Source organism: Molothrus ater, chromosome 16 (assembly GCF_012460135.2).
Source record: "Molothrus ater isolate BHLD 08-10-18 breed brown headed cowbird chromosome 16, BPBGC_Mater_1.1, whole genome shotgun sequence".
In the NCBI taxonomy this organism is placed as follows: Eukaryota; Metazoa; Chordata; class Aves; order Passeriformes; family Icteridae; genus Molothrus; species Molothrus ater.
The window spans coordinates 13,921,703-13,937,540 of NC_050493.2; the positions used below are offsets into that span (position 1 = coordinate 13,921,703).

At 58.3% G+C, this 15,838-nt stretch overlaps 1 protein-coding gene across 1 annotated transcript; it reads left to right on the forward strand.

The window, feature by feature from the left end:
* Nucleotides 1-3,661: 3,661 nt before the first annotated feature.
* On the forward strand, nucleotides 3,662-12,289 carry UBALD1 (UBA like domain containing 1). Its single transcript, XM_036392744.2, has 4 exons — nucleotides 3,662-3,800; nucleotides 4,162-4,448; nucleotides 10,111-10,170; nucleotides 11,152-12,289. The coding sequence occupies exons 1-4, from the start codon at nucleotides 3,662-3,664 to the stop codon at nucleotides 11,479-11,481; spliced, it is 816 nt and encodes a 271-aa protein (XP_036248637.2). The 3' UTR covers nucleotides 11,482-12,289.
* The last annotated feature ends 3,549 nt before the right edge of the window (nucleotides 12,290-15,838 follow it).

Genomic DNA, 15,838 nt, shown 5'->3' on the forward strand with positions numbered 1-15,838 from the left:
TTTTGGGACAGAATAGTGGAATCCTAGAATGGCTTAGGTTGGAAGGGACATTAAAGATCATCTCACTGCAAACCCACACTCCCTGAGCAGCTACGAGCTCGGTGCCATGTGAATTAAGCAGGGAGAGCCCGGTCCCACTGCCGGGGGCGTTGGCTCTGCCCGGGGAGCTGCAGCAGGAGGGCTTTTGTTCCTCTGGCAGTGGGAAGGTCCCTCCAGGGCTGCCCAGCTCTCCGGAGCACTCCGAGGAAGCCGTCGGGCCCCGTGGGGGTTGCTGCCATCTGGAAGGGTGTCGGAACTCACTAAATCCCTCTGGGTGTCCAGAGTTGCTGAGCCCCCTGCCAGAGGGCTCAGAGACCCTGGCACGCAGCCCAGAACACCTGTGGGTTTGATTATGACCCATGGAGCAAATTACCAGCTTTGTATGAAGACCTGAAAGCCACAGAAGTTTAGTAGTGTAATAATAAAGTTATCACTAGGTGAAAAAGTAGATTTTGGGGTTTTTAGAATAGGGGTTTTGGGGACAAGATTGAGGGACTTGGGCATGTCCAGCCTTTCTTCTTCTTCTTCTTCTCTACCTCCATCTTCTGCTGTGATGTTGGCACTTTGCGATTGGTTTAGAGTAGAGGCTCACTGTCTAACATAGGTGATAGGTATTGGAAAGTAATTGTAAACATGTTATACATAGTTTGTAGTATAAAGAGCTAACACTACCCTGGGGGCAGTCAGAGCGCCTCTGTCTGTCCTGCTGAGCAGACCTCGGCTGGACAGGAGAAAAATTTTTATAGATAAGATACAATAAACAACTCTGAGACCGAGAACTGAAGAACTCCAACTCATTCTTCGAACGTGCAAGCTGAAACAGAGACTGTTCACGTATCTCAGGGCTGCAATAAACTGCAAACTCCCGAGAGGAGGGCAGGGGCTTTTGCTGGGGAATCAGTCCCGGAGGGCCCTGCTCGTGAGCCGTGTGTGACACACAGTGACAAGAGCAGCGGTGTGCCAGGGCGGGGCTCAGCCCTTCCTCCCCAAATCCCAGGGCCCCGAGCGAGCAGAGCTGGAGGGCAGCAGCTCCTTTGCTCCTTTGCCCCCAGCCGGCCCGTGGGACACAAAGGCAGGATATTGCACCACGGCCTCCTCCATCCCATCACTGCCAGCAGCACGGGAAGGAGAGTGGAGGCCTCGGGGCAGGGAGCAGGGCTGCCCTGCCAGCCTGTGAAAAACTGTGAAAAACTGTGAAAAACGCCTATCACTTGTTTTTAAAATTTTTAAAGTTTAATAGTAATAAAATGGTTATAAAAATAGTAATACAATTAGAGTAATAATAATTTGGACAATTTGAATTAGGACAATATGAGACAATAGAGACAAAGAGTTACGGACATCCTGGGTACCTTTTCTGGGCAGCACGAGCCTGAAAAAGGACCCACGTTAACAGAGGATTAACCCTTAAAAACAACAGCCTGTTGCCTATTCATACACCTCATACATGATGCATAAATTCCATTCAAATACAGGATTCTGTCAGGTCATCATCAACTTCTTCCTCTGAATCCTAACAGTGCCTTCCAGGCGGGAAGAAGTTTGTTTCTTCTGATAAGAGAGCAATAAATTCTTTTTCTCTGAAAGACTGAGGTGTCCTGTGGCTGCTATTTTGCTACAAGTCCTTTCTTTAAAAAAAAATATCCTACATAGCAGAGTTTCTCTTTTAACATTTTTTTTGTAACCCAAAACTATATTTAACACACTACTTAAGAGAATTAATACAGCATTACTTTCTAACACAACACATATAATATTCATTTTAATATTTGCAAAAAGCCAATCATAAAATATGCATTTTTCACACTAGGGTCCCACAGCTCCTCAGGTGGGTCCTGTGGGCTGCAGGAGCAGCACTCACCCAGCCCAGGGCACTGTGGAAGCTGCAAGAAGCAGCAACGGCCCCGCAAACGCTGGTGGTGCCACCCCAGAGAGTTTTGCACCTTCACCTCTGGGTTCCCTGAGATGTGTTTGTCCCCATTTTGGTGCTGCCAGCCCCGGGTCTGCTTGCACCATGAGTGAGGAAAGACACAAAGATGGGAAGTCCTCTGTGAGAAAGGGATGAAAACACTTTCACAAGGTTCAAGGGACCTGAGACCCTGAGTGTCATCATGGTGTGGGGAGAGAGTGGTCAAACTGGGGAGGACCAGGGTGAAACTGGGCCAGGGCTCCTGCCACCAGGAGCCTGCAGAGCCCCAGGGGTGGTGAGGAGACCTCAGCTCCTGCAGTGGTTTTGCTCAGCAAAACGCATCCAGGAAAAGATGGGGGATCCTTTGAACCCCAGGAAGAAGAACCCACAGAGCTGCAGCCCAGAGGAGGCAGATGGGCCAGAGGGACACCCACCCTCCCACTGCCACATTTCTCCAGCCACCCCCAGCTGCCCTTCAGGAGCCTCCTTGGACATGTTGGGGGAAGGCAGCTACAAGCACACCCATGTAAACAAGGAAATATGTTTCCCTGCAAAGCTCCCGGTCACCAGAGCAGCTCATCCAAAGTCCAGCTGCTTGGGGTTTATTACCCAGTGCTTTGTCTCTGTTGTTCCCACTGCCACTCACTGTGTTTGTCAGGTACGTGTAGAACAACAAGGTTGCTCTACACACACGGAGTTACAGCTCACCAGAAGGAGTGGTGAGCCCATGAACTTTGCCTCCCTAAACACTGCCCTGCTCTGAGGGTTTACAACCCTTCCCGAAAGCCCTGCCAGGCCAGGCCCAACCCTTCTCCCTCCAAACACCAAACTGCAAGGTTTCTAAACATGCCTGGCTCTTTCTGATTAATCATTCAGGAGATTAGTTTTTCCTGCTGTATTTACACCGTGGTGGCTACAAATCTCCCTGTGTCACCTCTCTCTGGGGATTGTCTTGACCTTGTAAGAAACGAGCAGTCAGCTCTTGCTATGTCCCACTGCCATGTACAGCTGTGCCCTCACTTGGATTTAGACAGTGAGATTTGTAGAATGAGAAGGGAAACCCCTTGGCCCTGAAATTCTCCAAGGCTTGGAGAGGCTGAATGGTTGTGTAACTCCAGAATGGTTACTAAAGAACACATGGAAAATGGTGATTAGCTTTGGACAATACCAGAGCAATTCCTGTCTACACGGCATAGGCTGCAAACCCCACTGATCAAGTGCATTACCTGCCCGAGCTTCAGCCATTTAATCCTCAAGGCTCAGAAACACCAGCAAAATGCCAGCCAGGGTCAGAGGAGTTAGTGAACAATCCACTCACGGCCAGGCAAACCTCTCCAAACTGCAGGAAACAGCCCAGAACCTCCGCTCAGGAAAGGCGGAGCCGGCAGCTCCCTTCATCTTTTCCCTGGTGTTCTTAGCCCCGGCCACTGAACCGCGGGGCTGTGCCTGCTTACCCTGAGCACCACCACTATCCGCCCTGCCGGGCCCTGCAGCACCGGCCTGCCCGCGGGCTTCCATCGGCTGTGGCTCTCAAAGGAGCCTTTCAGAGCGCCGGGAGCCCCCCGCACCTTCCAGAAGCTTCCCTCGCTGCCGCCTCTCCCGTTAGGCGCCTCAGCGATGCACGAACACGCTGCGGCTGAGGGAAAACGGGACCAGGCGGGGGGGGGGGGGGGGGGGGGGGGGGGGCAACGCGCCCGCAGTTTTTTAGCGCGGATGGAGGGCGCGGGGGCCAAGGGGCTGCTGCCCCACCGCCTCCCGGGCCGCGGAGCTGCAGGGCAGCTGCAAGCCAAGGGGTCTCCAGCAAACCCCGTAGGCTGCAGGGGGGCAACGGCGGGGCCTGTGGCGGTTCGCGGTACCGAGGGGCGGCAGCGCTGCCCCCCGGGAGGGCCGGCCACAGCGCGGTCCCGGCGCGGCCCCGGCGCTCCCTCACGTCAACAGGAAACCGCACGCGGCCGACTGTAAACACCGCCCGCGCCCACGTGACCCCGCGGCCCCGCCCCGGCCCCGCCCCGCGCGCGGCCCGCCCCCGCCGCCCTCCCATTGGGGGCCGCGCCGTTGTTGACCATATACGGTCAGGTACTACCAAGCCGCGGGCGGCGGTTGGCCGGCCCCGCGCGTCACTCAACGGGCGCCGAGCGCTCCGCAAACAGAGCGGGGCTTGCTGGGAGTTGTGGTCCAAGCGGGGGCAGGGCGGCGGGCGACGTGGTGAACAGGAACTACAAGTCCCAGGGGCGCCGCGCGGGCCGGGCCGGGCCGCCCCGCCCCGGGCGGCCGTGGGCGGGGCTGGGCGGGCGCCGTGAGTCAGTGCCCGGTAAACATTGGCGTGAGGCGCCGGCCCCGCCGTGCTGGCGGCGCCCTGAGGGCGGCGGGGGCCGGGGCCGGGGCCGGGGCCATGGACGAGCTCAAGCACCAGGTGATGATCAACCAGTTCGTGCTGGCGGCCGGATGCGCCGCCGACCAGGCCAAGCAGCTGCTGCAGGCGGCCCACTGGCAGTTCGAGGTGAGGCCGCCGCCCCGGTACCGGTCTCGGGCGGGTCCCCGCGCGGGGGCATCGCGGCGTATTTGGGCAGCGTGAATCGGTGCCCGGCCCTACGGACACGCCGCCGCTCCTCTGCCCGCCCACACGCGCGGCGGCGGGGCGCGGGCCGGGCCCCCAGCGGTGCCCGGGGGAGCGTGGGCGCCACGCGGGGCGGGCGATCGGGAGGCCACGTTGCGCGGGGGGTGCGCAGAGAGGGGCTCGCAGCCTCCCGGGGCCCCACGCCGGACCGCGGCCGGGCCGGGAGCGCCGAATCCGCCGAAGCCTCCTCCTGTTCCCCCCCGCCCGCGCCGCAGCCCTCCCGCGTGGCCGTGGGCTGGAAAACCCCAGCGCAGCCTTTCCCACGGCCCTACCCTGGGGAGGTTGAGCTCTCGGACAGCCGTGGGAGAGGAGACTTTGTAGGTCAAAGCTTTCCTGGCTCCAGGCGCTTTTTCCTCTCGCTCGCGGGCGGGATACTCCGTGACATTGACAGGGGTTAAGGCCGCGCGTGGGGCGGGGGGCGCCGCGGGAGCTCCGCGGTGCCTTTCAGGGCGCTCAGCTCCTGCGGAGATCCCCGGATCCGAAGCGCAGGGAGCAAAGAGCAGTGCGGTGGCCGTCACCAATAAATTGCTTTCTAAATAGGATTTTTCCTTCTCTTCTGCAGCTCCCTAGGTTGGAGCTGATGGATTTGACGCTAATGGCACCTCGGTAATTGAAATGTCTGTGCAGTGCTGCGGGAGCAGCTCGGAGTCAGGGCTGGGGAACAGCAGGCTCCGTTGGTTCCTCTCGGTGGCTGGAGCACCTCTCCTCCCTGCCCGGGCTGTCCCGGAGCCGTTCCGTAACGGCACAGCGGCCGGGCGGACCCGGTACGGACGGCGCCCATCGCCGTACGGGCACAGCATTCCCACATTATCACAGGCCAGGAGGGATCCCAGAGCGAGCCGTGCGTGGCCGGGGAGCGCGGGGTGGGCTCGCAGGGATGTGCGGAGGAGCGGGCCGGCGATCCCACCGCCGTGCCCGGTGAACGGGAGCACCGCTGGCGTGGGATGTGTTGTTGCATGTGTAACGTGCTCCGGCGTTTGTTTACTAACACAGCCTGACTGTGGCCCTCTGGGACAGGCGGGATCCTCTTCCACCACCTCCGTGCGTGTCGCAAAAGAGCCGGGGAGGGATGACAGAAGTTTTAACGTGTCTTTCAAAAGGCTTTTTTTTTGCAGAACTTTGCCACCGTTTGGCGAGTTGCACAAGTAGAAACAGCCGTCTCCTGCCGGCTGGGCACTCACATGACTCAGAGGAAGCTGGGCTGTAAACAAACGCTGTCGTTACCATGTTCCCACTCACTTTTGGTGCAACGGTCAGATAATTCCCTTTGCAAAATGGCCGCTGGGCACGGCTCCTTCTGGGAGCCACGCTGGGGAGGGATCACCTCCCGACCGCTCCAGCCTGCTCTCACCTCTTTTCTGGAGTACTCCCGAGGCTTTTGTTATTCCAGTGCAGCACCCGTTTGCTGGCTGGTGTGCATCTGCAGTGAGTATAAATCGGGGGAGTTCAGGCAAGTTCAGCACGAGGGAAGGCAGCATAAATTAACCATCTCCTTGGAGTCAAAGCGTTCCTCCAGGGGCACGTGTGAATGCAATCAGCCTGCTTGTACCTCAGCGTTCTGCTCCTGCCTGTAAGGCCACCACGGGGACAGAGAGGTGTTCTGCACTGAGCCAGGCTAGCTCAGTGGCCCAGTGACACACAGCGGGAGCTGGGTTGTCCCAGCTCTGTGCCTCTGCGCTGGCCAGGGCACTCCTGGCATCCATCTGCCCTGCCCAGGACCTTTCCTTTGTGGGCCAGTGTCCCACTTGCTGCCTGTGACAGTCCCTGGGGTGTTTGTCACCAGCAGGAGGGAGAGGGAGGCTGCTGTGAAGCACGGACAGCTTTGGGATGCTGGTGTTTTGGGACCACTTCCCTGGGCTTGGGCTGCTTTTGAGGCTGGCTGCTCAGGGGCCATTGTGTGTAGGAGGATGAAGTGAGGGCTGCAGAGAGGATTTGCTCTGTGTGTGTCTTTCCAGCCCTGGTAGACCCAGAGGCTGGAAACCATGATCCAGGACAGTGATCCAGGATCCAAGACCCATGATCCAGGATAGTGGGCAGGGTCGGAGGTCAGGAAAACATTTGGGATACAGTCACCTTTGGCTGTGCTGTGAGCTGATCAGAGTCTGTCCCATACTCAGGGTTGATTAAGGAGCCATTTTTTTTTTCATCCTATCTATCCCTTGGGAACAGGGCAGTTCATGGGTAGGGTGTGGATTGCCTCTCCCACTCGCTGTAACTGCTCTTCTGTTTCCTAGGGACCCTGGGCAGGCTTTATCCTCTTGTGCCCCGTTTAATTTGCAGCTCTTGCAGCTCTGTGGGCCCTTCCATGCCTCCAGGGATGGCTGCTGTGGGTGCCAGCTGGAATGGCACTGCCAGCCCAGCCCTCCAGCAGCTGGAGCAGTGCCATGGCTGATCCCAGGGAGAGGTTTACAGGCCCAAGAAAGCAGCTTGGAGTGTCTCTGGGTGAAGGCTGGCACTCAGCTCCAGAGCCTGGCTTTTTGGGAGAAGCCAGGGAGAGCAGCTCCTCTGTGGCTGGAACCCAGCAGGTTACCAGGCAGACATTTCAGAGTTTGCAGAGTCTCACATGGGGCTGGGCAGTGGATCAGGCTTGTTCATTGGTAGAAAGATATTATTTGGCTTTATGTGCTCCTTGCCCTTGGGGCTATTTGGGGAGGATAAGAAGAAACTTCTTCTAAAAAAAACCCACCCATTCCTTCCTTATCCTGGTGCTAAGAGCCTCTGTTCAGTGTAGAGAGGCTGTGTGTGGGGAACAAAACGAGGAGCAGGTGTCTGGCTTCACTTGCTGTGTCTATGGCTGGATTTCACTTCCTCCTATGTATTTACATTTCATGATGCCCCTTCCTTGGTGGTTCAAGGACAGGGTGCTGCCAGAGCTGCCCCTGCTGCTGTGTGCTCCGTGCTGGCAGGGCTCACACCTCCAGCCACCCTCTCTCTGACTCACCACAGGTGCTCTTGGCACCCTGGCAGGGTCCCTGTGTGATCCTTCTCCTGGGAAGCTCCTGGTTTTGCATTCTGGCAGGGGTAACAGTGGCCTGGTCACCTGCTGAGCGTGGCCAGGCCGTGGCTGCCCTGCTCCCATGCACACCAGGGTGACACAGGCAGCGGGGCTTTGGCTCCAGGGTCAGAGCTGAGCTGGGCTTGGGCTCCTGCTCCAGCAGAGGAGCCTTAATTGGCTTTGCTGTTGCAGCAGTCACGGTGGCACTTGTGACGCTGTCTGGAGAGCAGGTGGCATCAGGAGCTTTGGCCCCTGTGTGTGTCCCTGGCCCCTGTGTGTGTCCCTGGCCCCTGTGGCACCAAGGGGAGCGTGGGGCCCTCCCTCACCAGGCTGGGCCTCTGCAGGTCCCTTGGGAGGTGACTGCAGGTCCTGGGCTTTGTGCTGGGCACAGGGGCTGTTTCTGCCATGCTTGGAAAGGGGCAGATGGAGGGGAAGAGACTGTTTTAGGGTTTTAGGCAGAGGGGCCTGCCCTGGTGGGCTGCTTCCTCTGCCCAGTCACAGCTTTCATCCCAGCACTGGCAGGGATTCGTGGGCAGCTCAGGGGGACAGCAGGGACCTTCTCTGCCACTGTCTGCCAGTGGCACAGTCCCAGATATGAGGCCACTTGGAAAACAGGAGCACAGAGCAGATTTAATCAGCTTATGGTATCTGGCTGTGCCCACACCTCTGCCTGTGTTTCCCGTTTGGTGTTACCCCTCTCTTATCACGATCTGTCAGTGTTAGGGCCTCGGGCTGTTGACGTCCAACCTCACCCAGGACAAAGGGTAGCGTGGCAGGGGGTGTCACTGCTGCAGAAGTGTATGTGTCAGACATTTCCCTAATTCAGAGCTATGTGCTGTCCTTTGCAGAGCTCTCTGCAGGGCCACAGACCCCATTCCTGCTGCATGGCCATCTCTGGGATCTGCTGGGTCCTGCCTGCAGGAGCTGAGGGCTCAGAGCTCACAGCGTGGCCGGGTGCAGAGTTCAGGTGCTGTGTTATTAAATGCAGCTATTGCAGGGAAGAGCCTTGCCAGCCCAGCTATTGCACACTCCCCCCGTGGTCTGGGAGCTGCCAGACTCTGCAGCAGGAATTGCTTCCCCCACCCAGGTCTGGATCATTGTTTGCAGACATTGCTCTGGCTGCCACCTGGTCGTACCAATAGTTTTCTGCTGTTTAGTCAGGAAACCATAAACCTCTTTGCCTTCCCAGGGCCTGCCAGCCTGGATGTTTGGGGCAAAATTAGTTTTCCCATTGGATCAATGAGCTGAGCTGACTTGCTGTCATTCATGCTGGCCCTGGGAATGACACAGGAGCATGTGGACACTGAGATGAGGAGCATGGGTGGTGGCAGGACTGTGGCTGCTGCAGTTGGGCGGTGTTTGGTACAACCTCCCTGTGCTCTTTCCAGGCTTTTCTGCCTTTTTTTTCCCAGCAGCTTGGGTACCTTCAATCCCTGGCTCTCAGGAAGGGAGCAGAGTCTTGGGTAGAGTTGGCAGCACCCAGCCACAGCCCTACACCTCACACCCCAGAGTGGAGACCTGAAGGCCCTGAGGAGAGGCCTGAATAGGACTTGAAGGGGGCTTTTCCTTCAACCAGAAATAAATCCAAACCAGTTTTGCATCAAGTCTCATCCTCAACTGAATCAAACCATTGTTTTCTAGCCCTGACTCAGTTGAAGCCTGCTGCAGAACAGGAGTCACCATCATGAAATCACAGAATGGTTTGGGATGGAAGGGCCCTTGAAGGTCATCTCATTGCACCCCCCTGCCATGGGCAGAGACACCTTCCACTATTTCAGGTTGCTCCAAGCCCCATCTAACCTGGCCTTGGACACTTCACAGATGGGGCAGCCCCAGCTTCTCTGTGCCAGGGCCTCACCACTCTCTGAGTAAAGAACTTCTCACCATTCCTGCATCAGCTCAGTGCTGTGCACCCCAGACCTGGGCTGGGTGTCTGCCCTCCTGACCATCCTCTTCCCCTGGCCTTCCCTACCTGCAACCCTTCTTGTCCTCTCACATGCCTGTGGCATGTGACATATTTACCAGACTATTACTGGTTTTAACTGGAAGCTACAAAACAATGTCAGTCCCCATCATGCTCTGTCTGCTACTGAATTGGAAATGTTCTGGCATATGGGGTGGGCACCTGCTGCAGCCCCTGCCCTGGGCATCTCCTGGTGGGAATATGGGGACTGTGATCGTGTCCTGTTGAAGACATGCCTTTAACTGGTTCCTGCTGGGGTTGGATTTGGTTTCCTTTGTTTCCCAGCACATGGTGGTTGCAGAGTGTCATGGTGAGTTGTGAAACACCTGCTGGGCTCTGCCTCAGCAGTAGCTGCTCGTTGCAAGGATGGTGGTCCCAAATACACATGGTTACCACCTGCCCTGGTGTGAGCAGATGGCAGGCACAGGTCCCTGCTTGGGGACAGGGAGCAGCTGTGCCCTCAAGGCCCCCCAGGGCCTGTTTTGGATCTTCTTTCGGGTCTAGTAGTGTGCAGGGGTGAGGTGGGTGCCCAGTTTGGATGCAGGTAGTAACATCATCTTTCCCTTTTTGTTTTTCCTTCCTTTCAGACTGCTCTCAGTGCTTTTTTCCAAGAAACAAACATCCCCTACAGCCACCACCATCAGATGGTAAGTGCTTTCCCAGCTCCCCAGTGCTCTCCTAGGGCAGAGCACCAGCTGGCGGGTGCTTCAGGCTGGTGCTCATGTCCAGCTCGCTGCTCCCCAGCTCCAGGAGTGCAGGCAGGGAGGTCTGGCTGGGCACTGCCAGAGCTGCCTGCCAAGGAAGGTTTTCCTGGAGAGCAGCTGGTGGGACAGTGGGACAGCAGAGCCCTGCAGATGGTTTGGGGCTCCTCTTCCAAAAGGGGCAGTCTGAGGGAGGATGTTTTGGGCATAGCCAGTGGTCCACAGCAGCCCAGCATGGCAGAGAGAGCCTGGAGGAGCCTGAAGCACTGAGCTGCATAAACACACTCACAGATACATGGTGCTTCCCTTCCTGCAGCAGCCACACACACAGGTCCTTGTGTGCTCACTGGAGCATGGCTGGAGCGTGGCTCTGGTGAGGAGTGTCTGGAAGTGTGTAAACACCCACACATGGGTGCTGCCTGCCTCTGCTCTCTTCCAGCTGTCCCCAGACTCAGTCCCTTAACTCTCATGCCCCAGCAGCCCGTAATCTGCTTGGGCAGATGTGTCTTAAGGATTTACTGGCTGCTGCGGCCTTGTTTGACTCTCTGGGACAATTGGGGATTTGGAGCATGCAAAGCAAGTGCCCAGCAGGGCTGGAGCATGCCCAGTCTCCCGGGGGATGGGAGCTGAGCCTGAGCCTTGGGCCTGCAAAGCCAGAAAGCTGCAGGCCCAGGGTGGCACCAGTGGGTTGTGGAGCAGAGGGGATCCCCGACTTGGCTGGGCACAGGGGGTCCTGTCTGGGCCCTCTGCCAGGAGAGCATGAGCCTGCAGATCCTTAAATAGAGCTGCTAGTGGGCAGCACAGCCAGCAGAGCACAGGTCTGGGGGCTTCACGTGCCACAGCAGGGGGGCACAGGGGTCCCGTGCCACAGCCCGGTGGGAGGCAGAAGGTGGGGACCCCCCTGACCTCGTGTCTCCTTTCCCACAGATGTGCACTCCTGCCAACACGCCGGCCACGCCGCCCAACTTCCCCGACGCCCTCACCATGTTCTCCCGCCTCAAGGCTTCCGAAAGCTTCAACAGCAGTAGCCCCGTGGCCTCCATGGCGACTTCCCCGCCGCCCCCGGCCCCGCCGCTGCCCCAGCACGGGGCCTTCAACCCCGCCTGGCCCACGGCCTCTCCTCCCGGGCAGCAGCAGCAGCAGCAGAGCATGTGGACTCCGGCCGCGCCGGCGCAGCCCGCGGGCTGGCCCGCCGCCGTCTCCCAGCAGGCCAGCGCAGAACAGAAGGCCAACGTGACCATGGAGGCAGAGAGATGAGGCTGCGGTGGAGAGCGGCCGCGGCGGGGACCCCTGCGTATAAATATATATATATATATTTTTTCTCTCTCCCCCCCTCCCCAAAGAGGAGAGGAACTCCGCTGCCAGGGCGTCTGGCAGCCGCCGAGACACATGAGCAAATAGCTGCCTTGCATGGGTTTGGTTTGAAGTAGTTTTTACTTGTTCTCGAGCTGAATGGAGCTCCCCAGAGACAGCGGGAGGCTGCGTGGGACCGGTGCTGGCCTCTGCCTGGGACCCTGCCGCTGCCAGACTCTTGGGGAGGGAGCACCCCCTCCTCTCCTGGGACACCGGAGTTTGCATGCCAGTGACATTTATGGAGGAGGTCCCTTCCTCAGAGTCCCCCGGGCCACCCCACCAGGGCAGCGGGGGTTGTGCCTGAGTGTTTTCCCCCATCCCTTGGCCCCCGATCAACTGGGTGGGGGGCAGACACCCCGTGAGGCTTGTTTTTTGTAAGGGGTTGAGAGAGCAAAGGCTGTTCCTGCACCACCACAGCCTCCACCCCGCACACACTGTCCTCACTGGCGAGCAGGGCTGGGGGACACCGGCCCTCGGGGAGGCATCTGGCCACTCGCCCGGAGCAGGGGGTGAGCACTGGCAGTCCGGCTGGGCCAGCACACCCTCCCCTCCAACCTCCCAGGATGGGGTTTGCCCCAGGGCTGTTTTGCATGACACAGTGTAACCCTAGAGACTGGGATCGTTTTTAACCCCTCTGTTCTTTTCTCCCGGCGGCTGGAAGTCTCTCCGGATGCGCCGCAGCCGCTTGCAATACACGCTCTTCTGCTTTGAACCCCGTGTCTTTGCTTCGTTTGCAGCAGTGGCAGGACGCAGGCAGAGCTGCCCTGAGCCTGGAGTGTTTCAGGATCCCCTCTCCCAGTGGCTCAGTGCATCCCAGGAGGGCTGGCTGCATCTCCAGCTCCTGCAAACACCCCATTCCAGCCATGCAGTGACTGCCAGGTGCATCTAGGGCTCAGCCCCAGAAGCCCAGCTCTGCCACATCAGCTGTGGTGTGAGACCCCAGCAGGCAGGGCTGTGCTGAGTCCTCAGGATCCCTTGTGACATCCACAGGTCCTGGGTGTTTTGCTGTGACCTGGCTCCTATTCCCTCTTCCCCAGGTCCCTTGGAGGTTGCTATCCTTGCCAGACCCTTTCCCAGCAAGGCTGTGCCCCTGCACTCCCCAGTCAATAATTAATTTCAGTCTCTTGTTTGTGTTGCTAAAATAAACAATGTAGGAGGGATGGTTTCATCGGGGGTGCCTCTTGGACAGCCTGGGCAGGGCCTGGAGCTGGGGCTGGCCCTTGTGAGCTTCCCTGCATGGAGTTCTGCTGGAGCTGCCACCCTCAGTCCTGCCCCACTGAGATGAAATGGGCCAAGCTGGTGGGCCCTGGAGTGAGCCAGGTCTGTGCACCCTCTGTCCCAGCTGTGGTGGCCACATCCAGGCCAGTGTGGGCACATCCAGGTCACATCCACTCTTGCTGGGACTGGGGCTGGGTCTGTGAGGTGAGGGGGTGCAGCACAGAGCCACCTAGGGCACACAGAGAAGGGATTTGTCCCCAGCCTTGAAGAGAGACAACTGCCTGAGAAACACAGGTGAAACCACAGGGAGACTTGGGTGGTGAGAAGGGGAACGTGCCTGTGACCATCCCAGGATCACCAGGAGCCACAGGATTGGAAAATCATGTGCCAGACCACAGACCACAGACCTGGTGATCTGACTGATCAGAGAGCTGATGGGGACATGGCACAGCCCAAAAGTGTCAGACTGGCTGCCCTGTGTGTCCCCAGGAGCTTAGGGGAGGCAGCAGAGGAGGGAACATCTCTGGCCTGTGGTGTTACCCCACTGCAACGAGTGGGTGCCAGGGCAGTGTGACCCCAACTCCACCAGTCCCTCAAGGCCAGGCAGCACAGCCTTGGTGCATTGCCCCTCCCCATCCCCCCCATGCCTCAGCAGCAGCACTGCCGGTGTGGCAGGGGACACTCAGGACAGGCACCCGGGTGAGTACTGGGGGATGCAGCAAATCCCTGTGGTGTGACAGGAGCAGAGCTGGGGGGGATCTTCATTGCTGAAGAGGGAGAAGCAGAAACAGTACAGGGAGACAGCCATCCCCTGCAGAGCCCTGCCCTGCCACCACCCCAGTGCTTGTTCACAACACCCAAGCCCTGCTCCATCAGCACCTTGTTCATACCTGGGTGCTTCACCATCCACCATCCCCTGACCTCCCCTCATCCTCCTCAGAGCCACCCACCATTGTTTGTCCCCAGCTCCACCAGCATGGCATGGTGACAAAATCCTGGCACCAGCCATGGCACAAGCAGCTCCTGAGCTGTGCCCAGAGATCGTCCTCGCCTTGGTGTCACCCCACAGCTTCCTGCAGCCTCATGCACTGCTCCTGCAGCTGGCCCAGCCCCTCTCTGCCAAAGCCCAGCCCCCAGGGAGAATGTGTGAGCCTGGGTGGCTGCAGAACCCAGGCAAGGCAGACAGGTGTGTTTATGGTAGCCCCAGACAGTGGCTGGTGAGAACATCCGGAGATGCCCCAATGTGTTCCTGGCGAGTTGGATCTGGGGTTGCAGCCCCCAGGCTTCTGAGCTTGTTCAAAGCTCAAACCTCCTGAGACCATGGGCAGCTGGGCACCTCTACATCCTGCAGCTGCTTTATTCTCACCCAGCACCTTCTCCAGACAGGAAGCCATGTCCTCCAGGTCTCTGAGCTGGCTGAAAACAGACACCAAAGCTTTGCTCTGGGCAGCTCCTGCAGGCCCCCAGCAAAGCAACATCCCAAACCTGGATGGGCTTATAGTGGAGACCCCCAGTACTGCTGGCAGGGCATGGCCAGCACTGGGGTGCCACAGAGGACAGTGACCATGTCCCCCCCAGCCATGTCACTGCATGAGGCAGAGGGACAAGGGCACTGCCAGTGGCCTGGGGACTCAGATGGGCTGAGTGCGGCCCTGCCATTCACCTGGCAAAGGTCTGGTGGCACAACCTGGCACAGTGGCCTGGCATGACAGAGATGTCCATGCCCACAGAGCTCTCATGTGGCTGACAGGTCCCTCTGGCCTTGTGCTGCTCCAGCAGTCAGCCCAGCCTGTGTGGGGCCTTGTGGGCCAGCACTGCAAGGCCTCAGGACTGAGCTCCCAGCCAGAGCTTCCGAAACCAAACAGCCCCTGAGGTTTTGGGGAGAGAGAAGAGCTCCAGCCATGCTGGAGCCCAGGGACATTGCCAGCAAAGGAGCCTGGCACCTGAGAGCCTGCAGCACCTCAGCAGTGAGCACCTCACAGAGAGAGCTCTGCTACAGCTCCTGAGACAGCTCCACTGTGACCAGGAGAGAAATCAGCCCTTCCACCCTGCTGCAGGAGGAGAGAGCCTGGGCAGCCCCTGGGATGGGGCAGGAAACTCCAAACCTTGACACCACCCCCAGTGCCATCCCATCCCCAGCCCTGTGGGTCTCCCAGGACATCAAAATTTTAGAAGGTAAAATCCTGCACTGCAGGAGGGACAAGAGCAGTGGAGGTGGCCAGGACACTGGGACACCAGGGGTGGGTGGCTGCTCCAGTGGCTGTGAGAGTGACATGGACCCAGACAGGTTACTGCAGCCAGAGCAGCCTTTCAGGAGGCTTCAGTGCATTTTCCATAAGGATTTGTGAAAGACTGCCATCCTGGTCACCCCATGCACCTGTGCCATCCATGCAGGTCTCTGGGGAGCCCAACCTCTCTGCAAAGAGCTCTCCAGTAACTGGCCCAGCTCTGCTGCATGCACCTCCTGGAAATTTGTTGCAGCTGGGAGCCCTCAGCAGTGGTTTTCAGGGAGCAGAGGGTGGTGATCATCTGCAGCATGTCTGTGACCTGAGGAACATGAGTTTGACTGCTGGAACTGGGTCCCCACAGGCATGGGGACATGGAAAGAAGGGAAGCTAAGAAGTGTGTGAAGACCAGGGTTTTTTTCTCTGGGACCCACAGCACCAGCCACACCCAGCCCGCCCATAGTGGTGTCCATGGTTCCCCCAAACTGAATTGAAAGATGTCCAAAAGGGAGAAATGTCTCAGCTTCAGCTTTGTCACACTGGCAAAATTCTGTTGCCTTTGCTCTGTGGTTGTGCTCAAAGCCAAGGTCACAATATGTGAGGTGGGACTGGCCTGGTGCTGCCAGGTCTCACAAGGGATCAAGTGCCAAAATTGCTGTGGGCCAGCCCCGTGCTGCCTGTGGAGAAGACAGGAGGGCACCACAATACGTTCTTGTGCTGCAAGGTGTGAGCAAGGCAGATATTTCTGATCTTACGTACAGCATCTCCCTCTCAGAGTCTAAACTAGAACTTGGTACTGTGGCAATGTCTCCCACTAG